The 21056-nt window shown below is 62.1% G+C and overlaps 1 protein-coding gene across 12 annotated transcripts; it reads right to left on the bottom strand.

Annotated features, from left to right (window-relative positions):
• Window positions 1-255: 255 nt before the first annotated feature.
• On the bottom strand, window positions 256-21021 carry PHLDB1 (pleckstrin homology like domain family B member 1). Of its 12 annotated transcripts, XM_056509867.1 has the most exons (27): window positions 20925-21021; window positions 19830-19886; window positions 16544-16642; window positions 16076-16199; window positions 15837-16007; window positions 13916-14041; window positions 11493-12577; window positions 10528-10770; window positions 10317-10454; window positions 10054-10191; window positions 8121-8249; window positions 6796-6951; window positions 6590-6700; window positions 6354-6443; window positions 5747-5869; window positions 4868-5005; window positions 4229-4384; window positions 3599-3766; window positions 3185-3301; window positions 2988-3081; window positions 2736-2780; window positions 2070-2361; window positions 1874-1964; window positions 1647-1793; window positions 1285-1504; window positions 1123-1208; window positions 256-864 (listed from the first exon to the last, which is right to left on the bottom strand). In XM_056509867.1, the coding sequence occupies exons 3-27, from the start codon at window positions 16601-16603 to the stop codon at window positions 724-726; spliced, it is 4389 nt and encodes a 1462-aa protein (XP_056365842.1). In that variant the 5' UTR covers window positions 16604-16642; window positions 19830-19886; window positions 20925-21021; the 3' UTR covers window positions 256-723. The 12 variants fall into 12 exon arrangements, with proteins under 12 accessions (XP_056365842.1, XP_056365841.1, XP_056365846.1 ...); XM_056509866.1 differs by lacking the exons at window positions 19830-19886; window positions 20925-21021 and adding an exon at window positions 17831-18246; XM_056509871.1 differs by lacking the exons at window positions 3599-3766; window positions 4229-4384; window positions 4868-5005 and having other exon boundaries at window positions 19830-19967.
• Between the last annotated feature and the right edge of the window lie 35 nt (window positions 21022-21056).

Consider the following 21056-nt stretch of genomic DNA (forward strand, 5'->3'; position numbering starts at 1 on the left):
GGACTCAGCCGGGCCCGGCGCATCCCACGCCCCTCCCTCCTCCGGGTTCCGCTCCTTGCATTGGCCTCTCCCCGTGCGGTGTTCCGCTGGCTCCTGCCGCCGCCTCCCGCTCCTTCCTGCGGTGCCCACAATGACTCGTGCACGCTCCTCAGCTCGCTCACAGCCCCAGCCCCTGCCCAGTGCCCCCCCGGCCGTACCCCGGCCCAGGGACAGCCTCCGTAACGTGCTGCCAGTTCCGAAGCCGCACACAAGGGATAGCCTGGTTCACGAAATGCTTTATGACTGGGCAGCCCCCATCTGGCCCAGGCACAGAGGGGACAATGATCCGAAATTACAAAAGGTTTACAAAGGTGGGTCTGAGTCTACCGCAGTGGGACGGTGGCCAGGCGGTGGCACCGCACGGCCTATGGCAGCATCAGCTTCAAAACCAGCACCACCCCAAGGCTGAGAGCTCGGGCCCCAGCAGCTCTTTGGCAGCTTTTTACATTTCAGCACTTTGATATTGTTCCAATAAAGTTTGTTTTTAAAAAAATCAACATAAAAAACTTATTCCCTTGCCTGAACAGGCAATGCTCAGTACCACCCAGCAGGGCCCAATGCAGGTCCATGACCACAGCCCTTGGCATGGGCGGAGCAGGGACCATGGTCCCATCAGGAGCTCCTCGCTGCTCGGCGTGCTCAGAAGTCCATCCAGCTGGTGGATCTGGGGTGCACAGCACCCCCTCAGTTCATGAACTGGGTATAGCCCTCTGCCCCCGTGACAATGACATCCATCCAGATGCGCATGGCCTCGGCTGATGGTGCCACCATGTAGTACAGTCGGTCGTGGGTCTTGACACAGAAAGTGAGCGGAGGGTTGGGGCTCTGCAGAAGAGGATGAAATCAGCACTCTGCTCCCCTCTGAGCAGCAGTAATCCCCTCAATGTCCCCCCACAAAGCCCAGCACTGGGGTCCTGCCTTGGCACCCTGAAGCTGGCACCATCATGGGCCATGGACCATTCCAGGAGCACCCCTGGCATGCACTGCCCTACTCCCTGCTACCAGCGTGACAGAGAACAATGCAGGAGAATGGGGATACCCACAGGGGCTCCCGCCGGAGCAGCAGCAGTGCCCAGCTCTCACCTTTGCAGCACTGCGCAGGTGGTCATAGTAAACCTCTTCAATGGCTTGGAAGTAGATAACACCCTTCAGCTTTGTCTCATGTTTATCTGCCCGAGAGAGGGAACTGTTGTCGATCGTGGGTGATGGCATGGGGAGGGGGCGCGAGGCAGCACAGGGACTCACCCACATAGTACGAGAGGGTGCGCTTCATGCGGTCAAAGACAAACCAACGCTTCTTCCAAGATTTGATCTTCCCGCCCATCTTGACCAGGTAGCCCTTGCACATCTTCTCTGTCAGGATGATGTGGTAGCAGGTGTCAACGTTGTGACCTGAGGACTCGATGTGCAGCCGCAGGTTGAAATCCTCCTTGCGGATGGGGAGGTACCGTGTCAGGGGACGAGCCTGGAAAAGCAACACACAGCCCTGCAAAGCCCAGCGATGGTGGCAGGAGCCACGTCCCCCTGCTGCGAGCTGGGACATCAGTAGCGAGCTGGGTGTGCCTCACTGTCCAGGCTGGGAGAGGGGGATGGCAGCCCCCTCACACCTGTGAGAAGTGCTTCTCCCGCAGTTTGACTTCCTTCTCCACCAGCTTCTGCCGCCGCACAGTCTCGTCCTGCAGCCGGCGTTCCAGCTGCTCCCGGCGCCAGCGCTCATCCTCCAGCGCCTGCTGACGCAGCTCCATCTCCCGCTCCTGCCAGCACGCACAGGCACTCAGCCCCAGCGACCCGACACCTGCTTGCCACCCAGCCGTGGTGCTGGTGCCCCACTCACCCGCGACTCCATCAACCGCGACTTCTCCTCATGTGCCTCCTTCAGCATCTTCTCCATCTCCTCAATCTTCCCCGTCTCCATCCCGCTGGCACTGCAAAACAGCAACAGCTGCTGCCCCAGCAGGAAGGACCTTGAGCCAGCAGCAGACCAGCAGAGCAGGCTGTCCCCTGGCCAGAGGAACTGGCCCCAGGGTTACCTGGAGATGTTGTCAGGCGAGCAGGCAGAGTTGTTGCCGATGGAGATGCTGGTCTCCATGCTGTCTGAGCTCTCCAGGCTGAGTGTGTCGTACGCATGGTCCAGCTCCTCAGCCCGGGGCCCGGCACCATGGGGACGGTGGTGGTGGAGGATGGAGTGGTGCACGAGCCGGGGGAAGGCAGTGGGGAAGGGGGGCTGCCCATGCAGGGCTTCCCACTGGGACTGCGCCTCAGCAGCCGCTTTCTGCTTCAGCTCTGCCAGCCGCCGTTTCTGCTCCTCAATCACCTGCCGACCTGTGCCACACGAAGATGTCAAGTTAAATGTGCCACATTCAGAACTGCATCATGGTAGGTAAGGGGACGGCACAGGCAGAACACACTACAGGCACTGCTAGAGCCATGAAAGCATGGTAGGGGCTGCTGTCACAACTCTCTGGCAAGCACCATAATCTGCCTGGGAAGGAGCACATGCGCCAGGCTGGTAGAACAAGCTGGGAGAAGCATTAGTAGGTTAGGGATGCACTGGGCTGTCTCTAAGCAGATGTTGAGATGCACCTGGGGTCCTGGACTGGTCATGCCCCTCTTATGTATGGCAGAAGGTGCCAGCAAACAGCCATGCTGCTACCTCTGGGCTGCTCTAGGCAGTCCAAGTCACCCCACATCTCTACCTGGTAGATTGCCCGGCTGCAAGGGCTCTGCTGGGGGCAGCTTGGCTGGAGATGGGCCATCAGACGGAAGGGTCAGGAGGAAAGAGAGGGGGAAAAGCAAGAGACCATGAGAGAGGCACCACATCCTGCCGGAGCACTGCTGCTGCTGCCACCCTTGGCCAGGCTCCCTTCTCTATTGCCCAGTAGCAGCAGGGATAGCGTCTCCTGGGGTCCCACCACCCCACAGAGCCAGGAGGCAGAGCCAGAGCTCACCCTTCTGCTGCAGGGCCAGCTGGCGCTTGGTCTCGATGTCCTGCAGCGTGGCCACCAGGTTGCGGGACAGGCTGCCAGCCGGGCTTGGGGGGCCCTGGGCAGGACAGCAGGTGGTCAGCTGCAAGGATGGGGATGGAGGCAGGCACCAGCCCTGTGTGAGCATGGCCAGGGTGCCTGGGTCCCCCTGGCAGCCGTACCTTGGGTGAGGGGCTGCGCTCCAGCATGGAGAGGTTGAGCTGCGAGGACGAAGGGGTCCCACTCTTCATCCGAGGGCTGAGGACACCAGCACCACCCTCTGTTTTTGCACGATAGAGCTGAGCACAGAGACACAGACGTGAGACAGACATGGGGGAACTGCAAAAGTCCCCCTGGACAGAGGGCTGCTCCCCCAGATCCTGCTCTGTGCTGGTGCCATCCTGGCAGGGATGCAGACCGAGAAGAGGCAGATATTGCCTACCCTACAGGTGTGCTCTGCCTTTGCCCACTGTGGCAGCCAGGATCCCGGCAGCACTCAGGGTACAGGGTCCACAGGAACATCCCCACATTGCCCCACTTTTGCCACAACCAGTGGCCCCAAAGCTTGAGCCTTGGCAGCAGGGAGCCAGGATTACCTGGAGAGCCTTGTGAGGGGAGTGAGCTTTAGCTGGAAGTGGAGGAGGGGAAGAAGGAGGAGAGACAGAGGAAGAGGAGGTCTCAAAGCCAGCCATAACCTCCTGGTACCACTTCTCTAAATCGAGAGCCGGGAGACACACAGGGCCTCCCAACAGCTGCTGCTCCATCTGAAGAGAGAGGCTGTGTGAGAAATGATGAAGGACAAATGCAGCAAGAGGGACAGATGCACAGAGAAGAGCTTGAAGCATCCCTGCCTATGCCTGCACCATTCCCCCAGAACTTAACATGCAGTTAACCCTGGGGATCCTGTGCACTCCCTGGCTAGGACCCAGCATCTGTAGGAGCCATTTGCTGCTCAAGAGAACGTGAGAACTGATCAAGCACCAAGACCCCTTGCCCCAGGGGCAGTGGGGCAGCAGGCAGGGGAAGGGGGCTGTCCATGCAGGGCTTCCCACTGGGACTGTGCCCCAGCAGCTGCTTTCTGCTTCAGCTCTGCAGCCAAGGGTGAGCAGACTGTCAAGAGCCCGAGCTGCTGCTCAGCTCCATCTGCAGCTCACCCCTTCCTGTGCATCTCCATCACCTCCCAGGGAAAGTGCAAGGGGCCAAAGGGAGGGAAACAGGGCACCAACCTCTGCAGAGACGAAGGGAGAAGGGAGAGATGGAAGAGGAGGAAGAGGAGGAGCACAGCCTGAGGATGAAGGAGCCAGAGGGGTACAGCCCAGCAGGGAAGCAGCAGGGGTGCGGAGGCTGCCCAGGATACCCGAGAGTTGCTCAACGGTCACATACTGGCCAGAGAGAAGCAGATTAAACCAGGATAAGAGCTAGGGCAAGCAGGCACAGAGGAAGGAGCAGGCAGCTGCAACCCCCATAGGAAGGTTCATTGTCCTGGGATGAAAAGCAGTTGGTGCTGCAGCTACCCTGGTGCTGGGCACTGGGTCAGGCCTGCTCTGAATCCTCCTTGCTTGAGACGAGCAGCCAGGACGGCATCCAACAAAGGGCCACCCCTCCCACTGCTGGGCAGCCACTCTGCTCCCAAACCCTGCCACTACATCCAGAGCAGGTGAGACGTGCACCCCAGCAAGGAGACTGGGCAGCTTGAGCCTCTGCTCCCCACTGAGCTGCAGCCAGACAAGTGTCCTGACCCCAGAGAGATGTGGGCTCCAAGCACCAGGGCACACAGGGAGGCTGCACATCTGCAGCTGCCTCACTGCCTGGGATGCAGCAGGCAACCCGAGGGAGCAAACCCGAGCATGCTCTGGGGCAGGTACCTCGTCGGCTGTGGGAGCTACAGCAAGCAAGAAAGAGCGCTGAGCGGCAGCAGGGGCAGCAGCAGAAGCTTTAGCGTCCAGGCTGGGGCCATGTGCATTACTGCAGAACCTGAAAACGTCAGACAGCCTCATGTACTCCTAGAAATCCACGGCAAGGGAGAAGGAGAAGAGTTAGAGCTGTGTGCTGGCATCATGGCACTGACTGCACAGTGAGAGCAAACCTTCCTGTGCGCTCACACCCCAAAACTGCCTTCCCAGCCCTGCCCTGCTGCCCACGGTGTCCCTGCTGGGCAGCACCCTGTGGTGCTCAAACTGGGCTGGGTGTGCTGGCACCCATCTTGCTCCAGCCTTCAGTGCAGCTTTGCTGAGTGCCTACAAGGGGCAGGGATGCCTCAGGGTCCTCCACAGGGTCACTGGCCACAAATTCTCCCTAGTGCAACTACACTGGATAAAAGCACCTCAAGCTGTGCTGAGCCAGCTTGAAATCCACTTCCTCGTCCTTTCTGAACCAAACATGCCACAGCTGCTCTTGTTTTGGGAAAGCCAGGCTAGCAGGACCCTACAGGATGCTGTCAGGAAGTGCCCAGCCAGATGGCAAGCAGTGAGCAAGGGGGAAGCCTGTGCCCCACACCACTGCACCAGGATTAACACAGAGGTCAGCAGCAGGAGCTGGGATGTCCAGCGGGCTCAGGAGAGCACCTGGAATCAGGGACTGAGTGTTAATGAGCACAGCTGCCAGAGATGTTTATGATAATTGCTCCAGCCCTGCTGCTGTGGGGCTGCCCTGCTGTCTGGGGGTGACATCAGTCCACAAAAGCAGTCTCAGCCAAGGAGGGGTAAGTGAGCAAGCACATGCAGCTAGTCCCTCTAGTTAGTTACCTCTTGTGCCTTGGGGTAGGAGTAGGTGGCAGGAGAAGCTAAGGAGGCAGCTGCTGCTGGCAGGGGGCTCAGGGGCTTAGTTCCCTCCAACAGCTCATAAGGTTCTGAGATGTGGAGGGTCTCCTGTTGAAGGGTAAAGATCACGTAGGCAAGGTGGGCACAGATAGCAAGGTGGCAGCAGCAGGAGTCCCACTGCAGGCAGGCATGAGGGGACTCTGTCATCTTGAGCCTCTTGGCAGCAGCAGGGCATGCAGCACCACAGCCCCTGAGGGCATCATGGTTCTGGCTCCCCATTCAGAGCCACGAGCAGTGTAATGGGGCAACTCACTTCCACCTAAATGTCCCCTGGACCAGCACCAAGATATCCCCACACTTGCTGTCCTGTCCCATATGCTGCTGCTCTGTTGCATTTCCCTTCCTCCCTCCCAACCTCTGCAGCCAATGGAGAGACTCTGAGCAGCTGGAAGCACCTGCCTCTGGACAGAAGGTACTTGGGAATGCAGGAAATGCTGCAGAGCAAAGCTGGTGGTGCACAAGGCTCGTCCTCAGTGACAACAGCAGCTTAGAAGAGCACCTCTAAACACCACAGGCTCCTCTACCCACTTACCTCTCGGAGAGCCGAGGACATTTTAGGGAAGCTTCTGCCACCTGTGACGAGCTGGTATCGCCTCTCCAGAGACACGAGCTTCTCCTTCTCCTGCACGTGGGGTGACAGGTCAGAGGCAGCTGATGGTTACTGGCACTCCAAGGCCAGTCACCCCCAAGCTCACCCTGCCTGCCAGCAACCTGTCAAGAGCTGGCATCATCTTGTGCCCTGCCTGGAGCACAGGATGATGGCATTACCTTCTGCAGGAGCTGCAGGACGCTGCTGCGCTCCCTGGCCAGGCGCTCGGCCTCCTGGGCACTCTGCAGCCGAATCTGGGCAGCCTGGGCATCCAGGGCAGCCACCCGCTCCTGGGGAGCAGGCAGCAGAGATGAGCTGGCTGCTGGTGAGCCACGGGTGCAGCCCCTGGGGCACAGCCCAGCCGCGCCCTGCCCTGCAGCCCTACCTTCCTGCGGGCCATGCTGCGCTGGCACTCCGCCCGGCTCTGCAGCAGCTGCTGCCCCCGAGCCTCCCGCTCCTCTTCCAGGTGGCTCTCTCGCTCCAGCTGCTGGAACTCCAGGTCCTCAAACAGCTTGGCCTCCGTCTCCAGTGCCTCTGCCTCCTTTGAACACACAAGAGCACTGTGAGTGAATCAGTCCCACTGGATGGGCACCTGTGCATCCTGCAGGCAGGTCTCCCACAGCAAAACCTCCTGCCATGCCTCCGCATCCTACTGGTGCTGGCCAGGAACAGGAGCGGGTGGGCAAGCCTCTCCCGTGTGCCTGGTGTGGGCAGGCAGGCAGTTTTGCCTTCTACTGGGCACTAGAAACACAAGAAATACTGAGATACAAGAGACAGTGACAGACGTGCCTGCTGTCAGAAGGTGGCAATGGAGACACCCAGAATTGCCAGGATGGAGCAGTCACCCCCATGAGGTGAACTGCCATAGCCAGGGGCTTCACCAGCCCTCAGAGAACAGCTGCCCCTGCTGAACCACATATGGGCTAAAGCCATGCCCTGACAGGTAGCAGAACATCATGTGCCAGCATAACCATCAACACGCAACACTGTGTCACCAAGGCTACAGGTGGCAAAGCCCCGACAGACAAGCACCATGCTGGACAAACTCCTGTGTGTCCTTCCAGCCTCCATGCACTGACAGCACTCAGCTCCAGGCCTGCCAGTGCCACCCTGGCAGCCACTGTGCCATGCACCCCGTGGGGATGTGCTCCACCCTGCTCCACGAGACAGGCAGCCACTGACACAGCACTGGTGGCTCCTGAGGGCTCCTGCACACAGACACTGCCCCATCACCCCCCTGCCCACTGCACACCAGACCCTCACCCAGAATGTCAGTGCCTGGCCAGAGCAGGCTGTGGCAATGTGGATTTGTCTGGGCAGGCACTAGCCATGGGCTGGGGAAAGTCAACCACCTCCGGAAAATACCGGATAATAGGAAAAAATGCTGAGGACTAGCAGTAACATGGATCAACATCACTGCGTAAATAAACATTCTCAGGAAATAGCTGGAGGCAGCCAGGAGAGGATGCAGCAGCCCCCAAGACTCCCCAGCCTGCCCTCCTGTGCAGGGCAGGGTCCATGCTCGTGCCCTGCCCGCTCCCAAGGAGCTGTGCCGAGCCGAGCTTACCAGGACGGCGGTGCCCGGCGCCAGCCGCCTCCAGCCCGGGCGCGACGCTCCCGGTGCAGCCCCGGCTGGCAGGGAAGAGCTGGCCTGAGCTGGAGCGGAGGGAGGTGGGCCATGGTCCGGGAGGGGTGGGGGGAGACACTGACCCTTCGCATCTGCTCCTGCAATTGCTCCCGCATTGACTCGGGGCACTTATCAAGGTGGCTCTTCGACTCATGGTAAAGCGCCTGGAGTTGCTCTAGCTCCTTCCTTTCAGCATCAACCTTTGCCCTTTCCTGAATCAGGGGAGAACAAGACAAAACAAAAAAGAAGGAAAAGAAAAAGGAAAAAAAAAAAGAAGAGAGAAAACACACTTCTCAAATGGGCGCCATGCAGAAGCTATGGGTTAGAGAGGAGCTCAGCTGGAGACAGAGGGGCCTCAGGAGGATGGAGACATCAATAGACACAGGAGCCAGGACCCAGCAGTGTTAGAGGGGTTACAGCCAACCCTTGACCTCAGCTTTGTGTTTTCCAAAACAAACTTGCAAGCAGCAAAAAGATCAATGCTGACAGCATGGTTCAAGTCATCCCAATCCTGCTCACAGTTGCATCACAATAACCACAAACTGGCTTTATTAACTGCTGCCAGCTAGGAACTGCAGGTCCTGAATGCAGCCTGAGGACATGGACCATCTTCATCCATTAGAAGGAGAGGGTTGCCCATGGGGCAGCAGTGAAAACAGGAGGCTGTGGTTCAGCCAGAGATGCTCAGGCTATGATGAGTCAGCAGCAGAGCAGACACTCCTGGGCCTGGGATGAGGGGCCACAGGAGCAGTGAAATGGGGCCAGCAACATGGGACTGGCATAGGGCAACCACCTCCCACAGGTCTGGCAGTACCATATATATGGGAGCTTGGCATTGAGAAAGGCTTGCTGCAAGGAACCCTGTGCTCCACACAGAGATGAGACATCATGAAAAGGGCTATGAAGGGACATGTTGGCGGGGAGGCAAGGCTGGTAAATGCAGGTGCCCCAGGAGAGGATTGCCTGGGGGCTCCTGGGCATGCAGAGATGTCAGAGGTGATAGCAGAGTTCAGAGCAGGTGCTGTTAGTGCAAGTAGTGCAGATGGGTTAGGAAAGTGGGCGGTTAGGTCAGCAGAGAGGCTGGGAGAGGGCTTTCCCTGCACTCCTCTCCTGGCTCTGCATGAGGCTGTCCCTGGCTACAGAAGATGCCTACAAAGGGCTGGAAGACCAGAACCAGAACAAAACCCCCAAATGACCACTGTGCCAGGCCACAGGTACCCTGACAGCCCCGGCACCCACAACCATGGGGCTGGCCAGACACCGAGGGATGATGAGATGCTGATGCCACATCACTGTGGCACAGAGCTGCTGGTGGGACCTTGGCATAGGTTGCACGGGGATGATGGCCTCAAGGCAGCAAGGAACTGGATCCCAGCAGCTCTCCAAGGCCATGCCTGCAAGGCTGTGGGATAGCCAGCAACCCAGCAGCTAGGATAGCTGCTGACAGATAGCCAGCAGCTGGGACGAACGTGCCACACACACAGCGTCATGGGTGCCTTCAGACCGTAACTGCACCACAGACAACATCAGGGGGAAGGGGGCCAGGACCCCCTCCTAAAGCCACCAAGTTAAACACCTGCAGTGCTTTCCCTCCAGCAAGCTGAACACTACAGCAACAGCTGCCATCACACGTGAAGGCGCAGCAGAGTGAGGTGACTTGCTGCAAGACACAGTTCCCTAGCATGGGCAGGGAATGGGCAGTGCCATGGCCTGTGCTTCAGCACTGTCCGCTGCAGGCAGCAGCCATCACAGCACAGAGCAACAGGCAGCAGCCGAAAGGCCTCCTGAGCACTGGCCATGCTCCCCTCCAGCAGGGCTGCTTGACCGAGCCCGGGCAGACAGATCCCCCCACAGTGCAAACCACAGGGGCTGCTCCCCAAAGCCTCTGCAGAGCCCAGGGTCTGGAGAACACGTCCGCAGGGGAAAGCTGCAGCACCAGGCATTGCAGCACTGGCTGTGAGAGTCAGGGAGGGCATGGCACAGCTGGTGACAATGGGGACCTGTGACTGGAGTCACCTTGTCCCGCTCCTTGCGAATGCTGGTGTCCAGGCTGGAGAGCTTCTCCTGCAGCTGCTGCACGGCTTCCTGCTCCTGCCGCAGCCGCAGCACCTCTGACTCCCGCTCGCCCTGCAGCAGCGCCCGCTCCATCTCTGCCTGGACAGGCAAAGCACGGTCAGGATTGCTGCTCCACCTGCACCTAGTCACACCTTTAGGATTCAGTGCTGACTGGTGAGGGCAGCAAGCAGCAATGGACTCAGCAGTGTCCCCTGACCCCTCACCTCTCGCGATGTCTCCTGCAGCTGCTGCTCCAGCTCCTTGACACGGCCCTTCAGCTGGTCCAGGCGTCCGAGGACACTGGCCCGCTCCTCCTCCAGTCGTTGCGCCTCCTTGGCCCGGGGGCCTGTCAGCTTCTCGTGCTGTGGAGAGGGCTGATTGGCATGGCACAGTGCAGCATGGCACGGTAACAGAACTGCACAGCTGCCCCCTTACCTCGTGGTGGGTACTCTCAGTGCTGCTGCACTCCTCCTTCAGGTTCTCCTCATCCGACCTCTCCAGGCTCTCCCTCTGCTGCAGCTCTTCAACAGCATGGTCCAGGGCCATGGCACCCCTAGGCACCCACTTGCCAGCATCTGTGTCACCAGCCAGGAGCCTGTGCACATCCCCTGGCTCCATGCCATCTGTCTTGGTGTACTCAGCACAGAGGTTCAGGATGGTTTCCAGGCGCTGCCGCTCCTGTGAGGAAAAATGGTCCCCATGCAGCATGTGCTGTGGCAGGAGCAGACAAACCCTGTGCCAATGGTGGTCACCAGAATAGGGGCCAGCATGCTGGGATGGGTGGGCAACATTACAAAGTGCAATACAGCCAGCTCGACCCCCAGCAGAGCCAGGCACACGATGTGCTGGGAGTTTGAGACACACTAATTACAGGCAGCAGTGCCGAGCGCCTCCGCTATTTCCAGGCGGTGACTCAGGCTGCCTGCGCCAGGCGTGAGTCAGGCTGAGCAAACACGGCCTGGCTGCAGGGCTGGCAGAGACACGGCAAACCTCATCCAGGCAGATGCCAGTTCCATTAAAACTCCATCAGCCCTAAATATAGATGCAATGTCCACAGAGCCATGGCACCACCACCAGCAGATGGGCCCTGGCAGGGATGGGCAAGATGTGGAGAGTTTTGCAAAGGCAGGGGCACCACCTTTTTGCCGGTAGCCCTGGGGCCTTGGCAGCCCCACCAACTTCCACAGGCTGCTGCAGCTTGGGGGCTTTGCATTCCCAGAGAGCTGCTGAGCACCGATGGCTGCTCCTGGCCGTAATCCCTCTGGATAAGCCAGCAGCCTGGCAGCTGTGGCAAATCCCTAAGAGGCAAAGGCCAGGTTTCAAAGGTACAAATGACAACACGTATTTGCAAAGAGGGTGTCCCACACTCACACGTATCCCCCCCCAGCCCCAAGGCTCACCAGGCGCTCCATCTCCTGCTCCCGAACCCGCTCCTGCCGCTGCCGCCGATGGTACTCCAGCAACTCGTCCTCGTTGTCACTGATCTCAGTGATGCTGTTCTTGCGCTCCCGGGGCCCCGCTGGCAGCCGGGGGTCCCCCAAAGGCTTCCTGGGGGTGCGGGGGCTCTGCCGGGGCGAAGGCACAGCTGGGGAGCCCAGCCCGTATGCTGGGCTCAGGCAAGTACCGAAACTGGGACGGGGCGTGGGGTTCTCTGCCAGCGCCGGGGGTGAGGGACCCCCGGCCCCTTTCGGCTCCTCCGGGCCCTTGCGCCTGGCACGGGGGCTGCCGGGCACTTCCCTGCCCAGCCGGGGCTGTGGGGAGGGTGTGTCAGGGGCCACCCGGGGACTGGCAGCCCGGCGTGACAAGGAGGGACTGAGGGGAGGCAGCTCCCGCATGCTCTCCATGTTCCTCCGGGCCACCCGTGGGCTCTCGGGGGGCTGCAGCCGCGCCTCTGGGGCTGCCCTGCTGCCGGGCTGCCGGCCGGGCGCCAGAGGGTCCCGTGGCTCCCGGAAGGGACTGGGGGGCCGCTCCTGCAGGGCCACCCGCGGCCGCGGCACCGCCCTGGGCGCCAGCCGGGGGCTGCCCACCCGGTGGTCCCCGAGCCTGTCAGCTGGCCAAGGCTCACTGGAACCCCCAGCAGGCAGAGTGGGTGGCTGGACAGTGTGGTTGTAGCTGGAGGAGCGAAGTGGGAGCGGGGGCGGCACGGCTGGACCCTGCTCTTGGCTGCTGAGTGAGGGGCTGGTGTAGCTACTGCTGCTGGCTGGGGAGGAGAGGGGAGAGAAGTTCTCATAGCTGGAGCCCCCTGAGGCGGCCCCAGGGCTGGGTGGAGGGGACAGGAGGCAGCGCCCACCCCCATTCACCACAGGGGAGAGGGGGGATCGGCCACAGGCAGGCGGCTTCTGGATGCCCGGGGATGCAGACTCCTCCAGCACCAGTGAGTCCATGATGTCCTGCAGGTCCTTCTCGATGGAGCTGACAAGGGAGCTGTGGCTGTGACACCCACGCTCCGACAGCTGGCGGCCACCATTCACCAGGGCCTCGGATTCTGCAGGGAAACAAAGGAGCAGGCATCAGTGTGGTGTGACTCGGCCGCAGCCCCTGCCAGGGCAGGATCCTACAGGGCAGCCTGGCATCACTGAATGCAGCCTTGCATTCAGAGCTAGGCTGCAGCCCCTCTTTGCTGCACCCTGCTGCCACCCTTTCCCACTCCAGCTGGGGAGCTGGGATAGGGAGGAGGCTGGAATCCCGCTAACCCCATCACCCAGGAGACGGAAACCTGAGAGGACAGCCCAGCCACCCTCCCTTTGTCGCAGCTCCCTGCTCCACTCCCTGGAGAGTGGCTGCCCACACCACCCACTGGCACCCACCACTCGCCCCCTGCCCACCCTGGCTTCCCAGCAAGGGGTCAGAGACGCAATAGCCAAAAGCTGCTGACCTGCAGCGCGTCTGGACTGTCACCACGTCGCCCACAGCCTCCCCACACCTCGGCCAGGGTGCCCCAGCCTGGGTTCCCCGTCCTCCCTGCGCAGCACCGATGTGCCTGTCACTCAGGGGACCAGCGAATCACAGCAGGCACGGAGCCCAGCCAGGACAGCGTGCCACCCGGGCTGCGTCACCCCCTGGCACCCAGCAACTCCCCCACAGAAGCCAGCACTGCCTTCGTGCCTGGAAAGGTGCTGCAGCCCTGTCAGTGTGATCCCACCCAGGCCAGGGCAGAGAGTGAGCATGCAGGGCCCACTTGGGATGCTGCATGGTGTATGATGCTCCTCAGCCACAGCACCTCCCCGTGTCCCTCCTCCCGTCCCCCAGCTGCAGGCATGCTGCCTTCCCAACACACACGTGGCACGGGAAGGCAGCCAAGCTCCTCTCCCCGTGCCAGGGTGTGCTGGTTGGGGCAGGGATAAGGGCTACCAGCCCAGGAGATTTGGACATCCCCAGGAAGTGGGCACGGTACTGGCACCTGGCCCATTGCCCCACGGACAGGCAGACACAGCAAGATAAGCTCAGGAGATGAAGGACAGCAGCCAGAAGAACGGCCTTCACAGCCACAGCACAGGCACTCCAGCACATAAACACCCGCTTCCAGGCAGCTGGGGGGGCTCCGACGGGCGATGGCTCTGCCATGGCCAGGCTGGGCAGGAGTCAAAGCCGTGCCTCAGTGCCCCCACAGTCAACCTCTCTGAGGTGATATTAATCATTAACAAATACCAGTGCAGCTGCCATGCCATGCTGAGGGGATGGATGGCACACCACAGCCGGGTGCGAGCCCCACTCCTGAGTGCAGCAGGACAGGGCTGGGAGAGCACTGGGCACTGGCAAGGCTGATAGAATGGGTCAGGGAGCATCTGCCCTGCCCCACCTGGGACACGGGGGGGTCACCTACTTCCTGGCAGCCCATAGAGAGCCGATGGGCTTCTGCTCCCCGCTGGGATCATGCTCTTAATCCACTTGGCCTCAGCAGGGTGGTTGAAGCGGAGGAAGGTGGCCTGGCCCAGGCAGATGGTGCACCCTTGGGAGAGAGGAGAGAGGCTTCAGCTGCTGGCCGGCAGATTCAGAGGGGTGCCGGAGAGTGCAGGGAGGCAGCCGGGCATGGCTGGCCCTCGGGAAGGGAGCGGGCTCCTGCTGTCAGCAGAGGCTTAGGGGGAGGCTGAAATCCAGGTCACTCTAGAGCAGCTGCCGGCAGCGCATCGCAGGCGCAGGCACAGCTGGGGTCCCCGCGGGGGCCGGGGGCAGCTGGCGGCGCTCCAGGGCTTGCGTGGCTGCCAGCTGCAGACAAGACAGCTCCTGTCCCTGCTTGCAAAGCGTCTCTTCCTGGCCCAAAGCAGCAGCCCTCTTGGGGCACGGCTGCCGAGCAGCCCCGGGAGGAAGGCACCCCAGGAAGGGGAGCGGAGCCGTGGGCGCTGGCGGGTCAGTTCACCTGCTGCCCGTGGTGCTGGGGAGGCGTGTGCTGGCAGCGGGGAGCATCAGGCGGCGGCGGGCGGGCTGCTGCCGACACACCCCACTTTGAAGCGCCTGCCAGGGCTCTGGGGAGCGGCTCGCTCCGTACCAACAGCCGCGGCTCAAAATCCCTCGCCGGAGGGGACGTGTTTTTTGGAGTATCCGTCAGCCCAGCTCGAAGCAAGGTGAGCGAGAGGCAGAACAGACTAATTGCCATCGCCGTCGCGGGGGCCCTGTCTGAACACCAGGGCGGGACGGAGTCCTGCTAAGCCCGGCTCAACGAGGGCATCCTACGTGCCGGGGGCCAGAGGCGACGCCCAGCCAGGCACGGCTGGCCCGAGAGAAACATCGCTGCCCTGTGCCTTCCCCACGTGCCGGCACCGCTGCAGCCACAGGTCGCTCCAGCAAAGCGAGTAATCCCCGAACTGCACCACGAGCGTCGGCCTGACAGCCCCGCAGTTCATCCCGCTGTGGCCTTGCCCAGATGCTGTCCCCGCTCTGCCGTGTCCCTGCCTGCCCCCAGGGACAGGAGGATGGGCGGCTCGGCGGATCCCTGCCGCACCCCGCCGCCTACCACGGCCCTCGCTGCCGTTGCGGGAGCCGGCAGGACCCGCGGCCGCCGTGCCGGAGCCTCCTCCGGTGGCCACGTGGCTCCCATTGTCCCCCCGGGGCAGCGCCCACGCGGGTGGGTCCCCCCTTCCCGGGAGGACGGGGACAGGGCGGGAGTCCCGCGGCGCCACCGCCTGCCGGGGACGCGGTGGCTCTGTGTCCCGCGGAGGAACGGGAGCGAACCCCCCGCGGAACCCACGCGCGGTCCGCAGCCCCGCACTCACCTCGCAGCCGCCGCCGCCGCCGCCCGGCAGCGCCGCACCGCCCCCGGGGAGGGGCGGGGGCCGGGCCTCGCCCGCCCCGCCCGAGGGTCCTCCCCGGGAAGCGGGACACGAGCGGCGCGGGGCGGGGATGGCGTGGGAAGGGCCTGAGGCTTTGTCCGCGTTCCCTGGGAGCGGCCGCGGGGGCTGGCCGCGTCCGAGTCCTGTCGCCACGCAGGCAGACCGGCAGCGTCCCGGCAGCCACTCGGCGGGAGGACACCCGAGGTGTTTTCCTCTGTCATCTCCCTTCCCAAAGTCGGCTCAGCATCTCCACTGTTCTTCAAAGCCCGCCCGGGTCTCTCCCTTCCCACCTCACTTGATACACGCAGGAATGCCCGCTCTCGCTGTGCCGGGACCTGGCCGGCTCCCACCAAAGAGCGCAGTGGCCAGGAGTATGCCGGCTGGGACATGCAGCTACTGCACCGCTCCTTAAACACCCCAGTGCTCGACATCACAGCTCCACGGGAAAGACTCCAGGGAACCGCAGCCTGCTCCTACCTTGGGTGAGGTGCATGGGCCGCTGCAGTGGCACGCCGTCGATGGCGCAGGCGTTGCCACAGGGGTGCAGGGTGAGTGTCCCTCGCACGTTCTCGATGTAGCAGTGCTGTGGTGCTAGCCCGGGGCCCTGCAGGACGATGTCTGTCGCAGCCGTGCCGATGGTGGTCCTCCCTGCCATCAGAGAGGGCGTCTCAGTGTCTCTGTCACCAGTGTGCCCATGGAGATCCCCTGGCACTCACCTTCCTCCAGGGGCAGGAGTGTGATGGCAGTGCTGAGGCGACCGCTGCCTAGGCTCACCAAATGTGGCTTCTCCGTCTGCACTTTCAGCCCCTTGCCCGTGTCGATCAGGTCCAGGGGGCTGCTCTGTATGAGAGGGAGGGATGCTCACAGCTCCCGCAGCTGCAGCCGCTCCCCTGCACTGTCCACCTGGCTGAGCTGCTCCAAAACGGCCACACAGCCAGGGTAAATGCCCAGGCACAGCCACATGCCAGCAGGACTGTCCAGCAGCAAGATAAACGAGAGGAGAGCTCTCCTGCCTGTGCTACCAATCCCGGGAAGCAGAGGTGAGCTGCCGCGGGAGCTGGAGATCCGTGGGGCTTGGGCTGCATCTAAGAGGATCGGAGCTGCCAGCCGCTTAGCTCAATGGGCTTTGCTGAGCATCCCCTAAGAGGATTGGCTGCGACTGGGGAGGGCTCCTGCGTGCTCACCTGGATGACAGTCTGGACTCTGTGGGTTGGGCTGGTGGGGGTCCTGCCAGACGCCTCCATGGTGCCTTCTTGGAGACGTCGGATGGTACTGGACACGGGCTGCCAGAAAAAACAGAATGGCAGTGCGAGTGACCACACTGGACATGCCCTTTATGTATCTTCCCTTCACATCCCGACAGCAGCCTGAGTACAAACCCTACCCATTCAGAACTAGCATTTGCCACAAAGAGGATTAATGTCCTGAGCTCCTTCATCATGTCAGCAGCTGCCTGGAGCCAGTGAGCATCCCTGCCTGCCAAGGCATGCATCCTACCTGGGCACACATCCCCATCTGCCTGGGGAGACCCATCAGACAGACATCAGGACAAGACACAGTCGCAGAAGGAAAACTACACATGGGCTCAGTTTTGGGGGCATGGTGTTGGAAATGCATGCCTTAAATGCTGAGAGCTGTGGGCAGCCAGACTCCAATGGCTGTCAGTGGAAAAACACACACAAGCACAGGTTCTGACTGTCCCCAGCAACACCTGCCTGCCAGCCATGGCACACCAGGGCACCCCTGTGCATGCCAGCAGTGCCCAGCTCTGGCTCCCACTCAGTCCAGCACAGTTCATAGCGCAGAAGCCCAGCTGAGTGTTTCATGTCCCTGCCCATGTGGCCCACAGGCCCGTGCCCGGCAGGCAGGGCCACCACCCATGGAACAGCCACGCTGCCACACATTCTCTGCGTGAATGGGAGGCAACTGGAGGAGGAACAATTTCCGTCACCCGGCACTCACGCCATGTCGGGATGCTCCGCGGATCTAAATTTACCGTCTGCTTCTCCCCACGTCCCTCCCTTCCGCCCTGGACTAGCTGACTGGGCCTTAACCCTTCCCGGGTAGCGTGGGTGGGAAGCGCTCCATCGCCGTTAGCAGACGCTGGTCCCGGGGCCGCCAGGAGGAGCCCCGGGCTCGGCTCTCGCCAGCATCGCCCCTGTCCCGCCAGCCCCGGAGGGACCCCCCCACTCTGGGCTCAGCTGCGGGGGCGAGTGAGCGGCTATTACGCACTGTGGAAAAAATGAAACGCTGGAAAACACCAAGCGTGGGATCCAGGACTGGGATGAAGCCCGGGTGTCTCCTGCAACAGCAGGACTGGCCGCCCCACAGCAAGGGCTCCGTGGGGACCACAGCCACAAACGTGGGATGGGGACAGCTGAGCTGGGCAAGGGGGGCATAGAGATAAGGTACCCCGCGAGCAGTTCACGAGTGCTCACCGGCTGCCAAGGCACGATCCCTGCTCTCCTTACCTGCCACCTGGTCCTGGTGCCGAGCGGGACCCTCCGCAGGGTGCCCATGTTCCCCAGGCACTGGGGTGCCGCACTTCCCCGCATCTGGAGACCCCGCAGCCCAGCCGAGCCCCTGCCCCTCACTTACACCTACGTCCCGTCACAATGTTCAGGAAGGAGGAAAAGCCAGGAGGGGCCAGGCTGCTGCATAGGAAGGGAGCGGGGCCAGGGTGGGATCTTGTGCCGCTGTTAACTCCTTCCCAGCACAGCTGTACTGGTGAGACCGGGCGAGAACCACGGACCCCCATCCCAACCACTTGGAGGATTGTTTCCGATTCCGCCCACCACCTGCTGCCCAAACTCTCCACACAGCACTCCCCAGTCCACAAGCAGCCCTGCCTACCCATGAGCTGGAGGGTGACCCTGGCGTCTCACCACTTCCCAGTGCCCCCAGTCCCGTAACACTGCCCTCCAACAGAGCCCCTCACCTGTCTCGTCAACACACAGGGACCGCCTGCGCCACCCCAGCCCGTCCTGCCGGGGATGCAGCCCCTCTCCAGCCGGCCCTGCTGCAGGAATGCGGGGCGGGAGCGCGGCCGCCCCAGCCGGCGCCCCCCTGCTCGGTCGGACAAGGCGGCCTTTCTTCTCCCGCCGCCGCCTGCAGAACGCGCCGCTTGTTCCGCCGTGGGAAGCGGTGAAGGCAGCAAATGCCAAGGGGTCGGGCTCGGTTACCACCCAACAGCCCACGGTCCTCGTGCACCCTGCGCAGGGCTGCCTGCTCAGCCCCGGCCTCCTGGAAGACAAAAGCCCCTTTCTTCACCTGGCACGGCCAAAAGCCTCACCTGAGAGGCTGCAGGGGTCCTACTAATGCAGCGAGGGCTGCACACAGACACGCTGCCCCACCGTGCTCCCGGGGAGCCCCAGCATCACACTGCACACAGGCTGCAATCTGCCTGCCTGCCCCAAGCCCACAGGCAGGGCTGCTCTGGGGGTCTGCTCCTGCCTGACCTGCTGTTGCCCACCCAGAAGACCCAAGCTGGGCACAGCACATCCTGACTCACCCCACATCAGGTCCCAGCAGACTCCAGAGCTGCACTGTGCGCCACTGGCCAGCACACGGCCAGGGCATGGGCATTCAGCCCGTGCTCATGAAGGAGCACAGACTGGCAGGACATGCCATACAGTATCAGCCATGCTGGGATGAAGCAACAGCATGGCAGAGACAGGCGCATGGCATCCCCTTGCATGGCCTCTCATCCCCACTTGCGGCCGGCTGGATGAGTCACGCAAGGAAGCCTGAGTGGCCGAGCTAACGGGTGCACACAGCGGAGCGTCGCAGCCTCCAGCCAACTTGGCTGCCTGTTTGCTCCCCATCTGCTAATGCACTTAGGGTGCGCTCAGCCCTTCCCACACCCTCTGCCCTGGTAAACAACCGGCCCTTCCGCCGGGCCGCTGGGAAGGGGGAGCCTGTCTCCTGCACAGCGCCGGAGGCGAGTGAGGAGCGGGCTCCCGGCTGCTGCCTCCCGGCCTGGGGCCGACAGCTCAGTGGGGGAGACCCAACCAGCCCTATCCCACCCAGGCGAGCGATGGTGGGGGCTGCATTGTGGTTGCTGGGACAACGCCATGGATCCTGGCAATAACATCGCCATAAATCAGCCACCAGCCACCTCCGGCGGGAGCCGAGGAATCCTGGCCACACCCGCTGATTTCATCGCTCAGGCGAAGCCCTCCCGCACCAGCGCAGTACAGCTGTGCTCTGGCCGAGCCCTGCCAGCATCAGCTTCAGGGTGTCCACAGACTGCTGGGTGCTCGCCATGTGCTCAGGTAGGGGGGGGGCATGCAGCCCCACCTACTGCACCCAGCCCGCCCCAGGCCAGCCCGCTCCAAGGGCGGGTGAGCCAACATTGACCCAACCACAGCTGCAGCTCAAACACGGACACAAGCTCCAGACCCCTCACAAGGCTGCACAGTGGAGAGCTGCTCCTCAAAATGCTCTCGTATCAAAATGACAATTTCTCACCTGCAGGCCAGAGGTTCGGCTCAGCAAGGAGCATCTGCAACTCCCACTGATGATGTCCTGGGGACCATGACACAGCATGGGTTTGGTGGGTCTTGAATCCAAGCCCTGGCACGAACCCATCACCCAGCCCTTTGTTTGCTGGGAGAGGGGTGGTGTGAACATCACCTCTCCAAATCAGGCATTGATCACTCTCCTCTTTCTGGCTGCCAGCAAGGATCCCTTGCTACGTAATCCCATGGTTCCACCCTGCTGCCCCACATGTACCAACATATGGCAACACACAGCAAACCCAAATGTACGAGGAGTTACCAAAAGGTACCCAGCCATGCTGGCTTGCTACTGCCTGTAGTGCAGGGACCTGCCCCCTGCAGCCTCTGCCTAGTGCTCAGAGAGGGCTGGGGGCCTGCAGGGTGGCCGGAGGAGTGGGAAATACAGTGTCTCTTCAGCACAGCAGCTGGACCTTCTGGGACTGCCAGATTCCTCTGGCTTTCTGACAGCAGCTGAAGGAGCTGTGGCAGGAGTGTGGCAGGAAGCTGGAGTAAACAAGGTCCAGCCACGGAGCAGGATCCAGCCAGGCCAGTACCGTTCCCAGGCTCCCCAAGAGGTGTCAGAGACAGCAGTGGTGGCCGTGGGCCAAGCACCATCTCCTCCTGTGACTGCCCATGAGATGCAGCAGGATTTGGGGATGGGAGAACCTTGCCTGGCTGCCTTCCAACACCGAGCTGCTCTCAGGGCTCCCACACCAGTAAACCCACCACTGACGTGGACTACCGGATCCAGAACTGGCTCCCAGGCCACCCACACATTGTGCAATCATTGGTTTTATGGTTGACAGTGTTTTTCCTACTTCCTGTCTGCAGCTCCTTCCTTGCACCCCTCCTAGGGTACCCCAGGGAGCACCAACATGTCCCACACCTGGCCCCGACATGGGCCAAGGCAGCTGAGCCCCTTTCTCTGCCCCCAATACATCCCAAAGCTGCCCCCAAGCACTAGGGAGTCCTTGCGTTACAGGACACGCTGACCCCAGTCCCACAGGCTCCCCAAGGGTCGCCTGGGGCACAAAATAGGCGGAGGGTCCCGGCCCCAGCTCCTCACCTTCGCTCCCCGGTCCGACAGCCCTGCCCGTGCTCCGCCGCTCCGCGGTCCCAGCACCGCCGGCCTCGCCGTGTCCCCGCCCCAGCCGGTGTCAGCCCGTCCCGCCCCCGCCTGGCCAGGGCTGACCGGCCC

Source organism: Oenanthe melanoleuca, chromosome 24 (genome assembly GCF_029582105.1).
Source record: "Oenanthe melanoleuca isolate GR-GAL-2019-014 chromosome 24, OMel1.0, whole genome shotgun sequence".
Taxonomy (NCBI): Eukaryota; Metazoa; Chordata; class Aves; order Passeriformes; family Muscicapidae; genus Oenanthe; species Oenanthe melanoleuca.